We start from the raw sequence: 17,500 nt of genomic DNA on the forward strand, positions 1-17,500 counted from the left end.
GGACGGCGACCTCCCAGTAGCAGCGCACATGGACCGGGCAAAGACGACAGCGAGATGGTGTGCTTGAAGTGCGGGACCAAGGGGCACCGAGCGAGAGCGTGTCGACAGAAGACGTGGTGTAGTGTTTGCAAAAGTGACACACACAGGGACACGACATGCAGACGAAAAGACAAAGACAGAGGCCGAAGGGACGGCGTGAGCCAAGTGTCGGAGAATGCTGAGGTAAAGGAGGACTTCGCGTTCAAGATGGCGGACGGACGGGCCAGTGACCAGCAGCAGCCGGCGCGCACCATCCAGGAGAGGGGCCTGATGGTGGACACCGGGGCCACATCCCACATCATCAACGACATCGCCTTGTTCACAAGTTTCGACAGCACCTTCAGGCCGGAGACTCACAGCGTCGAGTTGGCTGATGGGACCAGATGCAGCGGCGTCGCTCAGCGGAGAGGCACGGCAGTGGTTACCCTCATCGACAGCAGTGGACGGCGGTGCAATGCGAAACTGTTGGACGCTCTGTATGTGCCGTCGTACCCGCAGAACATTTTCTCGGTGAAGGCAGCAACCAATGGGTCCACAGTCGTCTTCAAAGAAGATAATGATGTCTTGATAACCAGGTATGGTACCAGGTTTGACATTCATGTGTTTGGCAGATTGTACTACCTGCACACTGAGATTGAGTCAACTGATGATAAGTGTAATGCAACCCACGACATCCAAGCATGGCATGAGATACTAGGCCACTGTAATTATGATGATGTGCTTAGGTTACATGATGTGGTTGATGGTATGCAGATCAAGGGAAAAATGAGTAAGCCTGAGCAAGAGTGTGAGGTGTGTATTCAAGGGAAGTTTACACAAACTAGAAATAGGAACCCCGATGCCAGAGCAAAGGCTCCTTTAGAAATGATACACACAGACCTTGCAGGTCCAATAGCCACTGAGTCATTAGATGGGTACAAATATGCACAGTCTTTTACCGATGATTACTCAAATGCAGTATTTGTTTACTTCCTAAAGAAAAAGAGTGACGCAGTGCAGGCAACTGAAAAATTCCTTGCAGATGTATCCCCTTATGGGAAGGTGAAGTGTATGCGATCTGATACTGGAACTGAGTTCACAGGTGGTGATTTCCAGGCGCTGCTGAGGAAAAGCAAAATTAGGCATGAGACGACAGCTCCGTACTCACCGCACCAAAATGGAACAGCAGAACGTGGGTGGCGTACTCTTTTCGAGATGGGCAGGTGCATGCTAATTGAAAGTGAGTTACCAAAACACCTTTGGCACTACGCAGTACAAACAGCAGCAACGGTACGCAACAGATGCTTGAACAAGCGCACAGGGCTGACTCCTTACGAGATGTTGACAAACAAAAAGCCCAATGTGTCCAGAATGCAACGATTCGGGTCTGTTTGCTACAATTATGAGCAGGAAAAGGGAAAGCTTGACTCCAGGTGTGATCAGGGGCGTTTTGTGGGGTACGATAAAAATAGCCCAGCGTATTTGGTGTATCACCCAAATACAAACAAAGTGCAAAAACACAGGCTGGTGAAATTTGTGAGCAAAACAGCTGCAGAAAAACAAACACAGACAGATGAGCCAGATCTAAATGATGACGGTGTGGGGCACAGAGTCAGGACTAGGGGGACGCAGGGGGTCAACAGGAGTGCAGAAAAGGCTCTAGAGCAAAATGAACCCGGTAAAAGTCCACATTGCGATAGTCCAAGGGCAGCAAATGAGTCTACTGAGCATAATGAAACTGGAAGTGTTACAAGCATCGATCCTGAGAGTAGGCGGTATCCAACAAGAGAAAGGAGGGCACCAAATGACCTAGGCGACTTCGTGAGAGAAGACAGTGATAGTGACGGGATGCATGTCACAGTAGACTACTGCTGCAGAGCAGTTTGTGGCATTCCGCAAACTTATGGTGAAGCAATGCAGTCAGACAATTCAAAAGAATGGAGAAAAGCAATGAATGAGGAAATCCAGTCTCTAAATGAGAATAAAACCTTTACCCCGACAACACTACCCGTGGGCAAGAAACCAGTGGGGGGTAGGTGGGTTTACGCAATCAAGTCTGGTGTCGATGGGAATGACCAGTACAAGGCTCGATTTGTCGCCAAGGGCTACAGCCAGAAAATGGGGGTAGACTATGGGGAAACGTTTTCACCAACAGCAGACCTAACCAGTGTTAGAATTGTGCTACAGAAGGCAGTGCAGGAAAATGTACTGGTCCACCAAATGGACGTGAAAACCGCGTTCTTACACGCCCCCATCGACCACGAAATCTACATCAATCCACCAGAGGGCTATGAAGAAAAAGAGGGTGTAGTCTATAGGCTAGAGAAATCGCTTTATGGTCTCAAACAGTCTGGAAGAAACTGGAACAGGGTTTTACATGATTGCTTAACTGAAAATGGTTTCACACAAAACCAAGCTGACAACTGTGTTTATTCCCAAGAGTCTAAAGAAGGGAAAGTGATCATAATTGTGTGGGTCGATGACTTGATCATCGCTGCAAGCGATGAAGGAAAACTGAAAAAGGTGAAAGGGATGCTTGCAGAGCAATTCAAGATGAAAGATTTGGGGCAACTCAAACATTTTCTTGGTATTGATTTTGATTTTTCTGATGAATGCATTAAGATGTCACAAGAGAAGTACATTAACAAAATTCTACAGCGTTTCAACATGTCAGAATGCAGGGTGAGAGATACCCCTTGTGAGCAAAAGCTCGAATACAGTAATGATGCAGTTAAAATGACAGATATCAGGATGTACAGAGAGGCCGTGGGCAGTCTGATATACCTGACGACCTGCACTAGGCCTGATCTGAGTTTTGTGGTGAGCAGGCTGTCACAGTACCTAGCTGAGCCTACAGAGGAGCAATGGGTTACTGTGAAGCATGTCCTGCGATACCTTAAAGGTACAGCAGACAAAGGTTTAACCTTTAGGAGAAGCACTGAGAATCTTGGTATAAAAGCCTACAGTGATGCAGACTGGGCGGCTGATACCAGTGATCGCCGCAGTACCACAGGATACTGTGTTAGTCTTAGTGAAAACAGTGCACTTGTTTCATGGAAGGCAAAGAAGCAACCTACTGTTGCACTTTCCACATGCGAAGCAGAGTATATGGCACTTGCTTCTACTGTTCAGGAATGCCTTTACCTAGAACAATTACTGGAGAATATGGATGGTTACCAATACACACAAACGGTAATACACGAAGACAATCAGGGGACGATTGCTCTTGCCAGAAATCCTGTGAATAGAAAGCGTTGTAAACACATAGACATTAGGTATCACTTTATTAGGTCTACTGTGAATGAGGGTAAGGTGAATTTAATGTATTGTGCTACTGATGAAATGGTCGCTGATGTGATGACGAAGCCTGTCAGCAAGTTCAAACTGGGAAAGTTTGCAGGTCTTCTTTTTGGTGACTAATATGTGTAAGCCAAAGGTACACATTTGTTTCATCTTGTTTTGGTGTTTTTGTGTTACCAACCTGAGTACAAGTGGGGGTGTTAAAATGTAAGCCTATTTTTATGTTCTCAGGTTACATGACTGTAAATATTGTTTACTCTTAGAGACACAAGAGGGCGCAAGAGCACACACAATAATGAATGTAATGAATGTTCATGTATTGTATTGTGACCTAATGGGCTTCCCGTACATGGACATTTTTATGCGGGACGTTTTTCATATTCCAGTCAGTCCGCGCTCAACCCAACCGGCAGATGGCCACATTTCATTGTTCTGGAATAAATGTTCTATAATGAGAGAAGTCGTCAGCCTCCTTCCTACGCATCGTCAGCAGCACCACTCTGCTGATAAAACTCAACAAATCCTGAACGTGTCCTTGTAATGTAATACGTACACATTACTGTTGAAATAGATTACATCATGTTTATGCGTAATATATATGTAATATGAGGATTTTTAGTTGTTTCGTCTGTCACCACTAGAGGGAGACAGACACTGTGTGGTGGTGCCCACCTCTGACTGGTCCAGCTGTGTGTGTGTCTCTGTGTCTCTCTGTGTGTGTCTCTGTCTGTGTGTGTGTGTGTCTGTGTGTGTCTGTGTGTCTGTGTGTGTCTGTGTGTGTGTGTGTCTGTGTGTGTGTGTGTGTGTGTCTCTGTCTCTGTCTGTGTGTCTGTGTGTGTGTCTGTGTGTGTGTCTGTGTGTGTGTCTGTGTGTCTCTGTCTGTGTGTGTGTGTGTGTGTGTGTGTGTCTGTGTGTGTGTCTGTGTGTGTGTGTGTGTGTGTCTGTGTGTGTGTGTGTCTGTGTGTGTGTGTGTGTGTCTGTGTGTGTCTGTGTGTGTGTCTGTGTGTGTGTGTGTCTGTGTGTGTGTGTGTGTGTGTGTGTCTGTGTGTGTGTGTGTGTCTGTGTGTGTCTGTGTGTGTGTCTGTGTGTGTGTGTGTCTGTGTGTGTCTGTGTGTGTCTGTGTGTGTGTCTGTGTGTGTGTGTGTGTGTCTGTCTGTGTGTGTGTGTGTGTCTGTTTGTGTGTCTGTGTGTGTGTCTGTGTGTGTGTGTGTGTGTGTGTGTCTGTGTGTGTGTGTGTGTGTCTGTGTGTGTGTCTGTGTGTGTGTGTGTGTGTGTGTATGTGTGTCTCTGTCTGTGTGTGTGTGTGTGTGTGTGTGTGTGTGTGTGTGTGTGTGTGTGTGTGTCTGTGTGTGTGTGTGTGTGTGTGTGTGTGTGTGTCTGTGTGTGTGTCTGTGTGTGTGTGTGTGTGTGTCTGTGTGTGTGTGTGTGTGTCTGTGTGTGTGTCTGTGTGTGTGTGTGTGTGTGTGTGTGTGTGTATGTGTGTCTCTGTCTGTGTGTGTGTGTGTGTGTGTGTGTGTGTGTGTGTGTGTGTGTGTGTGTGTCCGTCTGCGGCGGCGGGTCGTCCCGGTCTCATCACCGGGGAACCGGCTGACAGTAACACGGTTTGTTGACTTGGCTAGTTTTTAAAGTTTCTCCAGAGCAGTACAAATACTACTCTAATACTATTCTACTTGTAAAATGTACTCAAAGTATCCCAAGGACATTTGTACTGGTTGTTTTTTACAAGACTACCTGAATCTGATGCACATTAACACAAATAAAAATGACGTACAGTAAAGTACAAATATTAGTTTTAACATGTCGGGAGAACATCTCCCTTCTTTTTTAAGGTTATTTCTAAAATAAATCTATGAAGTCCTTGAATTATTTTTTTATATTATATTACACTATAAAATATTAACATTGGAGATATTGGAATCATTTAAAAACAATGACTTGATGTTGAAATGATTTATAATAATTTATACTATTTAAGCGGGGGTTCTGTGTCACTGGCACTACTTTCTCCAGCGTAGGGCTACGTGGACCGGAGGTCGGGGTTCATGTGTGCCGTGGCTGTGTTTCAGGTGTGCGAGGAGCAGCAGTGCGAGGAGGAGGTCTTCCCTCTGGCCATGAACTACACGGACCGCTTCCTGTCGGTGGAGCCGACCCAGAAGAAGCACCTGCAGCTGCTGGGCGCCGCCTGCATGTTCCTGGCCTCCAAGCTGAAGGAGACCACGCCGCTGACCGCCGAGAAGCTCTGCATCTACACCGACCACTCGGTCACGCCGACCCAGCTGCTGGTACGACTCACTTCCTGTCTGGTTCAGAACCTCGGCGTCAAACACGCCGTCCCCGACACATTTATGATAGAATATATATATATATATATATATATATATATATATATATATATATATATATATATAAAAAGCTGTCTCCAAACATCATGTTGGTTGTTTAGAGGACAATAACATCTCACTTAATGTGATGAACAAGTGACAGAATAAGTAGACTGAATACTGACCATTGGATTGGTACAAAGATGGAGTTTACCACAGCTGGAAGGTGCTGGAAAAGCATGGAAATGCACCTTGAAGTGCTTGAATGTGACTCTGGAGGAGGTGTAGGAACCCTGAACATGTATAAATAATATGCAGTGAGCATCATGTGATGCTCTGATCTTTAAGTGTGATCACCATCAGGCGTTGATCAATACATCGATAGGAAGGAGACCTTAATGCCCCACGTAGACCAGAAAGCCTTATTAATCCCAGCATCTGGTCTGGATCCACTTGAACCTGAATCCTTCTGTCCCCCGTCTGTCCACCAGCAAATGGAGCTGCTGGTTTTGACCAAGCTGAAGTGGGACCTGGCCTCGGTGACCCCCCTGGACTTCATAGACCACTTCCTGTCTCAGCTGGCTGTCAGGACGGAGACCCGGTCCATACTCAGGAAGCACGCGCAGACCTTCGTGGCGCTGTGTGCGACGGGTAAGCATGACTCAGCGCTTTTATGTGCTCCATTTACTGGAGTCCCTAAACTGGTTCTGGTTCCGTTCTCTATAAATGAATAAATGGTCTCCTCAGACGTGAAGTTCATCGCCACCCCCCCGTCCATGGTGGCAGCAGGCAGCATGGTGGCGGCCCTGGAGGGGCTGCAGTCCAGGATGGCGAGCAGCGCCACGGCGGCCCAGCTGACGGAGCAGCTGGCCCAGACCATCAGGAGCGACCCGGTAGGTGGACTTCCTAGACCCCGTATGGTGGACCTCCTAGACCCTGTATGTGGACCTCCTAGACCCTGTATGTGGACCTCCTAGACCCCGTATGGTGGACCTCCTAGACCCCGTATGGTGGACCTCCTAGACCCCGTATGGTGGACGTACTAGACCTCGTATGTGGACCTCCTAGACCCCGTATGGTGGACGTACTAGACCTCGTATGTGGACCTCCTAGACCCCGTATGGTGGACGTACTAGACCTCGTATGTGGACCTCCTAGACCCCGTATGGTGGACGTACTAGACCTCGTATGTGGACTTCCTAGACCCCGTATGGTGGACTTTCCTCATAAAGTACCCTGGATTAATTTCCTACATTTCACAATAAAAGCCCCAGACATCACTGCGTATCAGAAGAACTTAAAGTACAAAAAATGACCTCTATAGTCCTCCTTCTAGTCCTTTTATATAGTCCTCTCCGTGGTCCTCTTTCTAGTCGTGTGTGTACACATATACACACACGCTCTTTCTAGTCCACTATGTAGTCCTCTATGTGGTCTTTGACCTCCGAGCTAACCCTGGACCTGGTCCGTCTCTCCTCCAGGACTGTCTACGGGCGTGTCAGGAACAAATCGAGTCGCTGCTGGAAACCAGCCTCAGACAGGCGCAACAGCCGCAACTCTCGGTTGCCATGGAAACTAAGAACATCGGTGAGGGGCAGGACCTCTCGACAACGCCCACGGACGTCCGGGACATAAACATCTGACGAGTGCCATCCGGACCCGGGGACTCGACCCGAGACCAGAACCGTTCACATGAAGTCCAGTATGAACTTTGAGACGCTGAAGGCTCAGAGCATCGGCTGTGGGTAATGCCTGGATTTACCCCCCCAGACTATAGATCTCAGTCCGGTCTGGACCCGTCAGACTCATCTGGATCTGGATCTGGACTGGACCTGGACTGGACCTCATGAAGGAAACCAAATGTAAATTTAATCGGGAGAGAACTAGTCCCTTTATTAGGATTCTGTAGTCCAGGGCCCGGTTCCGATAACGTCCACTCTTAGCGCTACAAAGACTCCTACGTTATGACTTACCAAAGTTGTTCACCTCTATAGTCGTGGTTCCTGAACGGTCTCCTAGGAGTCTTCTTAAGAAACACTCCTTACGTCGTTCGTACGCGGCGCTGTCCAGAAAGAAAGTGCTGAAATCGATTGCTCAGAGTTCGAATTTCCATTTCATGCGCAGGTGCATGACAGCATATATTATAAAATGTAGGCGATTGCAGTGTTTGAGAATAAAACACTGCTAGAAATCCTAATGGGCTAATTAAATGACACTGTAATATACCTAGGCTACTTCTGAGGTTGAGGTAAAGCTTAGCCTTGTGATGAAATGCATGCACATTTTATTTTTGTTTTCTTCATGAATGACTTAAAACCACTGGTGAAACACAACACTGGCAATGTGCAGTTCCATGCGCAGCGGGGATTTCTGGGTTACTGTACAGTGGCGGCGACTAGCGTCAGGAGCTGAAACATCACTACGGTAGAGCTAAGAAGGCTCTAAGAGCGCTCCAGACTCTTACCAACGTGTGACGTACGAAAGAGATTCGTAGCAAAGAATGTTTCGGGAAACACGTGAAATGTTAAGTAGGAACTCTAAGTAGGGGTTACGAATGACGTAGCGGTAAGAAGGCTTCGGGAAACCGGGCCCAGGTCTTCCTTCACATCACATGTGAGACTGAATAGAGGTATCGGGTCCCGTTTCCTGTCAGGACCACAACAAGCTCCTCTCCTTTTTTACCTCCAGTGATGTCACCGGGGCTTCTCTGACAAGTTCAGAGGTTTTGTTCTTCGAGATCTGAAACAAAGGAACACTTTACTGGACCTTTTTTAATATGAATATCTTGAATTTCTACGTTTTTCCCTTTTAGCAGTTGAACCGGTTTATCACAAATCCTGAACCGGACCAGATAGATGAAATAAGTGTGAGGTAGTTTTCAGTATGAGCTGTAATATGTTCTTTTTTTTTTTAACAGGAAAGCTGCCAAACAGACCACTGATGCAGTGTAGGGCATGTCTTACACCACTAGAGGGCACTCACGGTGTGCAGCAGCAGCCACCATACATCATTGCTGTGTCGTCGTTGTCCCGGGTTACGTGATGGATAAATAACAGAACAAACGCAGCCCAGTGAGTCTTGGGGGATGATATAAAGTATATCAGGACAACTTTTATTTATTGTTTCATATCCCTCCTGCTCCAGCGGCAACATCAACGTTGCCGGTGATGTTGCCGATGTACTGACACGGTGGTACCAGGAACTGTTTTGTATTGTTATAAAGGTGTTTTACCTCCATAACATAAGTTTGTATCGGGTGAAGTGACATGTTTTTAGAGTGTAATGCTGCATTAAAGGAAAACTGACTGATGACACTCTAAAAGGCCTGTTGGTGATGCTTCTATGCTTTTATTTTGAAGGGGAGGATTTGGTCATGTTGGCGGTGCTTCTAAATGTGTAGAACTACGATATTAAACCATAGACTTCTATACAACCAGAGAGGAGTCGCCACCTGGTGGCCAGCAGAGAATTAATGAAATGAAATATGAAACATTATTAATTACATAATTACCATAGAATTAAAGTTGATTACAGCTGGTTTAACTGCTCAACAATAGTCTGTTTAGATGCAACAGTTTGTTCTGGGCTGATTGTGGTTCAGGACAGACCCCCCCCCCCCCCATCTGAAGTGCGTTAGTGCTCCTCTACAGGAAGTGTGCTCATGCTTGTGTGTTTCACCACACCGTGTCCACATGCTCTCTGAGCCCTCCCTCCTCTCTTGCAAATCCTGAATGACCACATTTTTATTTCTGAGAGTTGTTGCTCAAGTCAACACGATGTGGTGACGCCTGAGCAGACGGCGAGGAGGAGGCGAGGGAGCAGCTCCAGGCGAGGGAGCAGCTCCAGTTCAATCGTTAACTCCACGCTGATAAGGACACCTGTCACCGGCGTACGGCAGAAACCGCTGAGTCATTACCTCTCCGAGAACAGGAGGGAGAGGCAGCACACACCTACACGGATCCCAGACCATATCCCAGACCAGACGGTGGACCGGCAACATGTCGGAGCAACTGGAAGGCAACATCCTGGTGACCGGGAGCAACCGAGGCATCGGGCTGGAGTTGGTGAAGCAGCTGGTGGAGACGACAGCAGATCTCCACATCTACGCCGGGTGTAGGACCACGGAGGGGCCGAGGGCAGAGGTCATACACATATGCACTGACATACACAAACATACACAAACACACACACATATACACATATATTTATATATATATATATATATATACATACACATATACACACACACACAAACACATATATATATATATATATATATATATATATATATATATATACACACACACACACACACAAACACATATATACACACACAGACACGCTCACTAGGGTTATTCTAGTATAACAGGGTGTTGTTTGTATCAAACACAGAAACTCGCTTTTTCTCTCTCTCTCTCCCCCTCTCTCTTTTTTCAATCTCTCCCCTCTCTCTCTCTCTCTCCCTCCTCTCTCTCCCCCCCTCTCTCTCTCTCTCAGAACTTGATTTACTGCTACATGAACTCCTCCCGTCACGTTCAGTTCTACTTGTACTCCACGTTATTGATTTATTTGACACTTGAACAATGAACAATCTGATGGTTGCAATTAAAAGATTTTTTATAAAGTTAAACATAAACTTTCGGGCTTCACTGTTTTTGTTCAGCAGAACATTTCGATTGTAAAACCTACTGATTGTGGGGCGCCTCTGGGACGCTCTCTGGTACCACTGTTGTTTTCGTACAGAGGAGTCTCGAAGTACAAATACTTCATATACTTTAGTAGGATTTTCAGGTATCTGTACACAACTAACGTATTCATTTACTCGGGAGACTTGGTGGAACCTGGACCAGGTCTAGAGTCTGTGTGCGCACTTTTAATGCATCGATATACAGAGAAATCTCTAAATGGTGAACTGGAACGTAATCTAAAACAAATGTTAATGTTTGTGTAAGAACATCTGGTAAATCAAGACTCAACTTGTGGGTGTAATGTTGGACCGGGTCCTCGTCCCCCGTGGTTTAGTGGATCTTGAATGTAAGTCAACATGTTTTCACACAGACAAGTAGTAAAATGTCATGAAACTAGTTCAGTTAAAGTAATGAGTAAACATTGCTGTCTAAACCTTAACATAGTTAGGCAACAAAATGAACATAAATGTCAACATAGAACATGGTGGAACAACTTCATAATTTTGCGTCGTTGCCAGAGTGAACATATTGATTTATCACCGTTTCTTTATTTACCTTTCTCGCAGTTTATCAGGAATGTTTTCCTCTTGAAACGACAGTAAATGTAATTGGTTACTTCCTCCCAGGAGTCAACCTCAGGTTCTGAGAAGTGAAGCCAAAGCTGAAGTGCCTTAAAGCTGCATTCTCCCTGCTGGCCACCAGGGGGCGACTCCTCTTTGGTTGTATAGAAGTCTATGAGAAAATGGTCCTACTTCTCTCTGCTGGCCACCAGGGGGCGACTCCTCTCTGGTTGTATAGAAGTCTATGAGAAAATGGTCCTATTCTCTCTGCTGGCCACCAGGGGTCGACTCCTCTCTGGTTGTATAGAAGTCTATGAGAAAATGGTCCTACTTCTCTCTGCTGGCCACCAGGGGGCGACTCCTCTCTGGTTGTATAGAAGTCTATGAGAAAATGGTCCTACTTCTCTCTGCTGGCCACCAGGGGGCGACTCCTCTCTGGTTGTATAGAAGTCTATGAGAAAATGGTCCTACTTCTCTCTGCTGGCCACCAGGGGGCGACTCCTCTCTGGTTGTATAGAAGTCTATGAGAAAATGGTCCTATTCTCTCTGCTGGCCACCAGGGGGCGACTCCTCTCTGGTTGTATAGAAGTCTATGAGAAAATGGTCCTACTTCTCTCTGCTGGCCACCAGGGGGCGACTCCTCTCTGGTTGTATGGAAGTCTATGAGAAAATGGTCCTACTTCTCTCTACTGGCCACCAGGGGGCGACTCCTCTCTGGTTGTATAGAAATCTATGAGAAAATGGTCCTACTTCTCTCTGCTGGCCACCAGGGGGCGACTCCTCTCTGGTTGTATAGAAGTCTATGAGAAAATGGTCCTACTTCTCTCTGCTGGCCACCAGGGGGCGACTCCTCTCTGGTTGTATAGAAGTCTATGAGAAAATGGTCCTATTCTCTCTGCTGGCCACCAGGGGGCGACTCCTCTCTGGTTGTATAGAAGTCTATGAGAAAATGGTCCTACTTCTCTCTGCTGGCCACCAGGGGGCGACTCCTCTCTGGTTGTATAGAAGTCTATGAGAAAATGGTCCTACTTCTCTCTTGATGTATTATCTCAGTAAACATTGTAAACATGAGTTTATGGTCTCAATCTCTAGTTTCAAGTCTTCTTCAATCCAGCATGATGTTCATTTAGTACATTATGATCCATTTAGGCAAGGCAATGTTGATGTTCTGCTTTAATTGTTTATACTCTTTCTTTCCTCTCCTCACATCCTGTTCAGGCCCTGAGAGACCTCGCAGCTCGATATCCTGGAAAGATCACCATCATCAAACTAGGTAAACAACAACACAGCCTCACTATCTGATGATGCGTCTTCAGCAGACGATCACAAAGCGTTTCAGGTCGAGCTTATTGAACCTTACATGTTCCACACAGGACGTTCACCCTGTGAAAAAGGTCAAATATCGACATGAGACTTGTTTGCGTTTCTTATGTAACATTACATAAGATATTTAAAAAATAAGTCATATTTTGTACAAAACAACCAATCAGAATTGAGTAATTCTGTTTACAAGGAGACGTTGGTTCATCAAGAAGACGGTTTCCAAAATAAAAGTTCTCACCATCCGATCACTGACTGATGCCAGAAATAAAAAATTTAGATAACAAATCACATGAAGGCGTGTTAAATGGTGTTCCTCAGGGCCTGGTGTTTGTAATCCTTGTTTAGAAATTCTCTTGTGGTCAACAGTTGTTAAATTTAGCACCAAGTCTGTGTTACAAATGTGTCGGAAATCGCCTTCGCACGCTTCTATCATCATGTTCACGATGTTTTTAGTTAGCTAATGGGAGAAACTCGCCTGCTGGTTCAGGAACGCGGTCCTGGTCTTGTCTATGTGATCCACCGTGAAGCTGATGAACATCCTGGTTGTCTCCTGCAGACCAGGCAGATGAGGACAGCATCTCGGCTGCGGTCCAGACCATGACCCGGCTGATCGGGTCCGGTGGGCTGAACCTCCTCATCAACAACGCCGCCATCAACAAACCCCCGATGCCGGCGCCGCTATCCACCACAGGGAAGAAGGACATGATGGACGTGTACGAGACCAACGTGGTCGGACCGTTTCTCCTCGCAAAGGTTGGTTTTCTCTCCTCTGTGCTTTCAGGGTCCTTGGGGGTCCCGGGTGTCGTTGGTGAGTCTGATCCAGGGAGGGTGTGAGGGTTCCGATGGACCGCCTCCTATCAGAGGGGAGTGACTCAAAGAGTTTGTGTCGAGGGTGGGAGGAGTCTCACACGATGTTTAATGTTAAATCAATGATGGTCCATTTAGAGCCGGGGACGCTTTAGGGGCAGGGCTACCTGTGATTTACAAGTTGAAGCTTTAGGGGCGGGGCTACCTGGTGATTGAAAGGGCCTTAACACAGCGTTGGCCTCGTTGTCTCACAGCTTTCAGTGTTTTCATGAAAGTTAATTGCCTAAGCTACCTTAGCTATCTTCGCTACCTTAGCCACCATAGCTACCTTAGCTACCTTAGCCACCATAGCTACCTTAGCTACCTTAGCCACACACACACACACACACACACACACACACACACACACCCACCAGAGACGGAACAGAACAACCAATGCCGTGGTTCTGGATTATATTGTTCATTTACAGACCTAGATGCCAACTCCTCCATTCCCTCTGAATGGAGGAGCTGGCATCACGGTTAGTTTTGCGTACATGGTCCCGCCCACCTGACTGCACGACAATAAATCCATGACTTAGTACATGAGTCGGTCGGTCGGCTCAGTCTGTTTGTTTTTCAGAGAGAACAGAGATCATTTACCTGGGTACCTTTCACAACGTACCCACAACATATGAAAGAAAATGTGAACATACTCTCAATGAAGGTTTGAAGAATAGAATATAGAATAGAACTGTTTTACAGACACCAAAAGAGTGAAGCTTCCTCAGTAGGAAGATTCTTTGGTTTGCTGGCTTGATAATGCTGACAGTGTTCTCACTGATTGAAGTTGAGGGTCAAACACCGCGCCTCGGTATTTATGTGTTTATATTTGAACACAATATCTCTCCATCTCTCCTCAGATGTTCTTCCCTCTCCTCCAGAGGGCAGCGGACCTGGACCGGGACCACGGTGAGGAACCTCCTTGGTCTACATCATCATCATCATCATCATCATTATTATCATCATCATCATTGTTATTCCTTCGTCAGGTGATCAGATGTCCTGCCGGCGGTCAGCCATCATCAACGTCTCCACGCTCGCCGCGTCCATCGAGAAATGTCCGGAGAACTTCGGGATGGCTCAGATGTATCCGTACCGGACCAGCAAGGTGCCACGACACACACACACACACACACACACACACACACGCACACACACACTCACACACACAATGCTCTCTGCACGCATGATGGGATATAGAGATCACTCTCACACCAGAATCCACATGGATCCTGTTCAGAGGAGTTTGTTGTATAAAATAGATTTTTTTTTTCATTTAGCACAAAATCCAAACCTAAAATCAGCGAATATAATGAATTATATAAAGTCAACGTCTTCCCAATGAGCCTCCGCCGGTGTCTCTGTGGGTGCGGATCGCTGTGATGATGCATGACGGCCGATGATACCGCTGCACCTGTTTGGGTGTGTGAGGCTGTCAGTGTTGCACCTGTTCAGGTGTGTTCAGGTGTGTGAGGCCGTCAGTGTTGCACCTGTTCAGGTGTGTGAGGCCGTCAGTGTTGCACCTGTTCAGGTGTGTTCAGGTGTGTGAGGACGTCAGTGTTGCACCTGTTCAGGTGTGTGAGGACGTCAGCCCGGCGCTCCATGTTTGGGCGGGGCGGCTCGAGGGGTAAATAGGTTACAGTGTGTAAACATGTTCTAGTAGGAACCCGAATACTGTAGACCCTCTAACACAGGAAACCTGGAACCTTCTACCCCTAAAGAACGTGTGTGTTGTGTTTCTGCCGTCGGCCACCAGGCGGCGCTGAACATGCTGACTCGCTGTCAGTCCGAGGACTTCAAGGGCGGGAACATCCTGGTGACGGCAATCCACCCCGGCTGGGTCCGCACTGAGATGGGAGGGGAGCAGGTGAGTCCGGTCTCCGACGGGGACGGGAGGAGTAACTAAGTACGGAGGAGTAACTAAGTCCCCCCCCCCATGTCATCAGGCTCCGCTGGACCCCCCGGACAGCGTTCGTGGTATGATCCGGATCCTATCATCCCTAGGCAACAAACACTGTGGGATGCACCTGGACTGGCAGGGCAACACAGTCCCCTGGTAGAAGTCGCCATGGCAACCACGCCAGGCCAAATAATATTAATATCTTCTATGATCATAATATATGGAAGATTATTCAGATTCCAAGTCAGAAGTCAAATTCTAGAATGCATTTTGTTGATTCTTGTATCATAAAGTATTTTTCAAAAATCACATCTCCTTCGAGATGCAATCAGAGAGAAAAAGTGTATCTTATATTTTATACATGAATAACTATTAAATATGTTTGACTAAATCCAGCGTCATGGTGATCTTTCTTTACTGCTACGTCTCAAATAAAGTCAACTGAACAACTTTTGCTTTTTTAAAAATACTTAACTTTGACTTTTTTCTAAATACTAAACTTTGACCTTTTCTGAAATATTAAGCTTTGACTTTTTCTGGACTTTTTTTGAAATACTAAGCTTTGTCTTTTTTCATTATTTTTTTCAAAATATTAAACTGACTTTTTGGAAATACTAAACTGACTTTTTTCGTGACTTTCTTCAAAATACTAAACTTTGACTTTTTTCTAAATACTGAACTTTGACCTTTTCGTGAATTTTTTCTAAATACTGAACTTTGACCTTTTCTGAAATACTAAGCTTTTACTTTTTCGGGACTTTTTTTGAAATACTAAACTTTGTCTTTTTTCATTATTTTTTTCAAAATATTAAACTGACTTTTTCCAAATACTAAACTGACTTTTTTCGTGACTTTTTTCAAAATACTAAACGTTGACTTTTTTCTAAATACTGAACTTTGACTTTTTTCGAAATATTAATCGTTTACTTTTTTCGTGACTTTTTAAAAAATACTAAACTGACTTTTTCCAAATACTAAACCGACTTTTCGTGACGTTTTTTCAAAAATACTAAACGTTGACTTTTTTCTAAATACTAAACTTTGACCTTTTCTGAAATATTAAGCTTTGACTTTTTCTGGACTTTTTTTGAAATACTAAACTTTGTCTTTTTTCATTATTTTTTTCAAAATATTAAACTGACTTTTTCGAATTACTAAACTGACTTTTTTCGTGACTTTCTTCAAAATACTAAACTTTGACTTTTTTCTAAGTATTAATTGTTGACTTTTTTCGTGACTTTTTTTCAAAATAATAAACGTTGACTTTTTTCGTGACTTTTTTCTAAATATTAATTGTTGACTTTTTTCGTGACTTTTTAAAAAATACTAAACTGACTTTTTCCAAATACTAAACCGACTTTTCGTGACGTTTTTTCAAAAATACTAAATGTTGACTTTTTTCTAAATACTAAACTTTGACCTTTTCTGAAATATTAAGCTTTGACTTTTTCGGGACTTTTTTTGAAATACTAAACTTTGTCTTTTTTCATTATTTTTTTCAAAATATTAAACTGACTTTTTGGAAATACTAAACTGACTTTTTTCGTGACTTTCTTCAAAATACTAAACTTTGACTTTTTTCTAAATACTGAACTTTGACCTTTTCGTGACTTTTTTCTAAATACTGAACTTTGACCTTTTTATGAAATACTAAGCTTTTACTTTTGGTGACTTTTTCGAAATATTAAGCTTTGACTTTCTTCGAAATTCTAAACTTTGACTTTTTTCATTATTTTTTTCCAAAATACTAAACTGACTTTTTGCGTGACTTTCTTCAAAATACTAAACCTTGACTTTTTTCTAAATATTAATCGATGACTTTTTTCGTGACGTTTTTTCAAAATAATAAACGTTGACTTTTTTGGAAATACTGAACTTTGACTTTTTTCTAAATATTAATCGATGACTTTTTTCGTGACGTTTTTTCAAAAATAATAAACGTTGACTTTTTTCTTGAGTTTTTTGGAAATACTAAACTGACTTTTTTTTTGTGACTTTCTTCAAAATACTAAACTTTGACTTTTTTCTAAAGATTAATGGTTAACTTTTTCGTGATGTTTTTTCAAAATACTAAACGTTGACTTTTTTCTAAATACTGAACTTTGACTTTTTTCTAAATATTAATTGTTGACTTTTTTCGTGACTTTTTTTCAAAATACTAAACCGACTTTTCGTGACGTTTTTTCGAAATACTAAACGTTGACTTTTTTCTAAATACTAAACTTTGACCTTTTCTGAAATATTATTCTTTGACTTTTTTTGAAATACTAAACTTTGTCTTTTTTCATTATTTTTTTCAAAATATTAAACTGACTTTTTCAAAATACTAAACTGACTTTTTTCGTGACTTTCTTCAAAATACTAAACTTTGACTTTTTTCTAAGTATTGTTGACTTTTTTCATGACTTTTTTTCAAAATAATAAACGTTGACTTTTTTTTAACTATTAATCGATGACTTTTTTCGTGAAGTTTTTTCAAAATAATAAACTTTGACTTTTTTCTTGAGTTTTTTGGAAATACTAAACTGACTTTTTTTTCGT

The 17,500-nt window shown here is 44.0% G+C and overlaps 3 protein-coding genes across 6 annotated transcripts in view; all 3 read left to right on the plus strand.

The window, feature by feature from the left end:
* LOC311018249 (C-signal-like) overlaps window positions 1–15,350 on the plus strand; it is a 29,600-nt gene extending 14,250 nt beyond the window's left edge. For 2 of the 3 annotated variants that reach the window (XM_084017116.1, XM_084017117.1), the window contains exons 2-8: window positions 9,450–9,781; window positions 12,106–12,160; window positions 12,767–12,963; window positions 13,920–13,968; window positions 14,049–14,167; window positions 14,816–14,926; window positions 15,006–15,350. In XM_084017116.1, the coding sequence (XP_083873242.1) occupies window positions 9,638–9,781; window positions 12,106–12,160; window positions 12,767–12,963; window positions 13,920–13,968; window positions 14,049–14,167; window positions 14,816–14,926; window positions 15,006–15,119 (789 nt within the window). In that variant the 5' untranslated portion in view covers window positions 9,450–9,637 and the 3' untranslated portion in view covers window positions 15,120–15,350. Of the gene's footprint in view, window positions 1–9,404; window positions 9,782–12,105; window positions 12,161–12,766; window positions 12,964–13,919; window positions 13,969–14,048; window positions 14,168–14,815; window positions 14,927–15,005 lie in introns of those variants that run through there. The other variant, XM_084017115.1, reaches the window with a different exon arrangement.
* The window catches only part of LOC311018250 (C-signal-like), a 29,478-nt gene extending 14,128 nt beyond the window's left edge, over window positions 1–15,350 (plus strand). Inside the window, exon 8 of the mRNA XM_084017118.1 lies at window positions 15,161–15,350. The gene's annotated coding sequence lies outside the window, so the exon portion shown is untranslated. The remainder of the gene's footprint in view (window positions 1–15,160) is intronic.
* Window positions 5,145–8,934, plus strand: LOC311018254 (G1/S-specific cyclin-D1-like). Of its 2 annotated transcripts, none has more exons than XM_084017123.1 (4): window positions 5,145–5,600; window positions 6,131–6,290; window positions 6,387–6,532; window positions 8,557–8,934. In XM_084017123.1, the coding sequence occupies exons 1-4, from the start codon at window positions 5,361–5,363 to the stop codon at window positions 8,578–8,580; spliced, it is 570 nt and encodes a 189-aa protein (XP_083873249.1). In that variant the 5' UTR covers window positions 5,145–5,360; the 3' UTR covers window positions 8,581–8,934. The 2 variants fall into 2 exon arrangements, with proteins under 2 accessions (XP_083873249.1, XP_083873248.1); XM_084017122.1 differs by lacking the exon at window positions 8,557–8,934 and adding an exon at window positions 7,121–7,602.
* Window positions 15,351–17,500: the final 2,150 nt, after the last annotated feature.

Source organism: Eutrigla gurnardus (assembly GCF_963514095.1).
Source record: "Eutrigla gurnardus genome assembly, chromosome: 9".
In the NCBI taxonomy this organism is placed as follows: Eukaryota; Metazoa; Chordata; class Actinopteri; order Perciformes; family Triglidae; genus Eutrigla; species Eutrigla gurnardus.

Coding starts and splice junctions, on each gene's coding strand:
- LOC311018254 (XM_084017122.1), top strand. CDS start 5,361: ATGTGTGCCGTGGCTGTGTTTCAGGTGTGCGAGGAGCAGCAGTGCGAG. Junction 6,291..6,386: donor CGTGGCGCTGTGTGCGACGG/GTAAGCATGACT, acceptor TGGTCTCCTCAG/ACGTGAAGTTCATCGCCACC. Junction 6,533..7,120: donor AGACCATCAGGAGCGACCCG/GTAGGTGGACTT, acceptor TCTCTCCTCCAG/GACTGTCTACGGGCGTGTCA.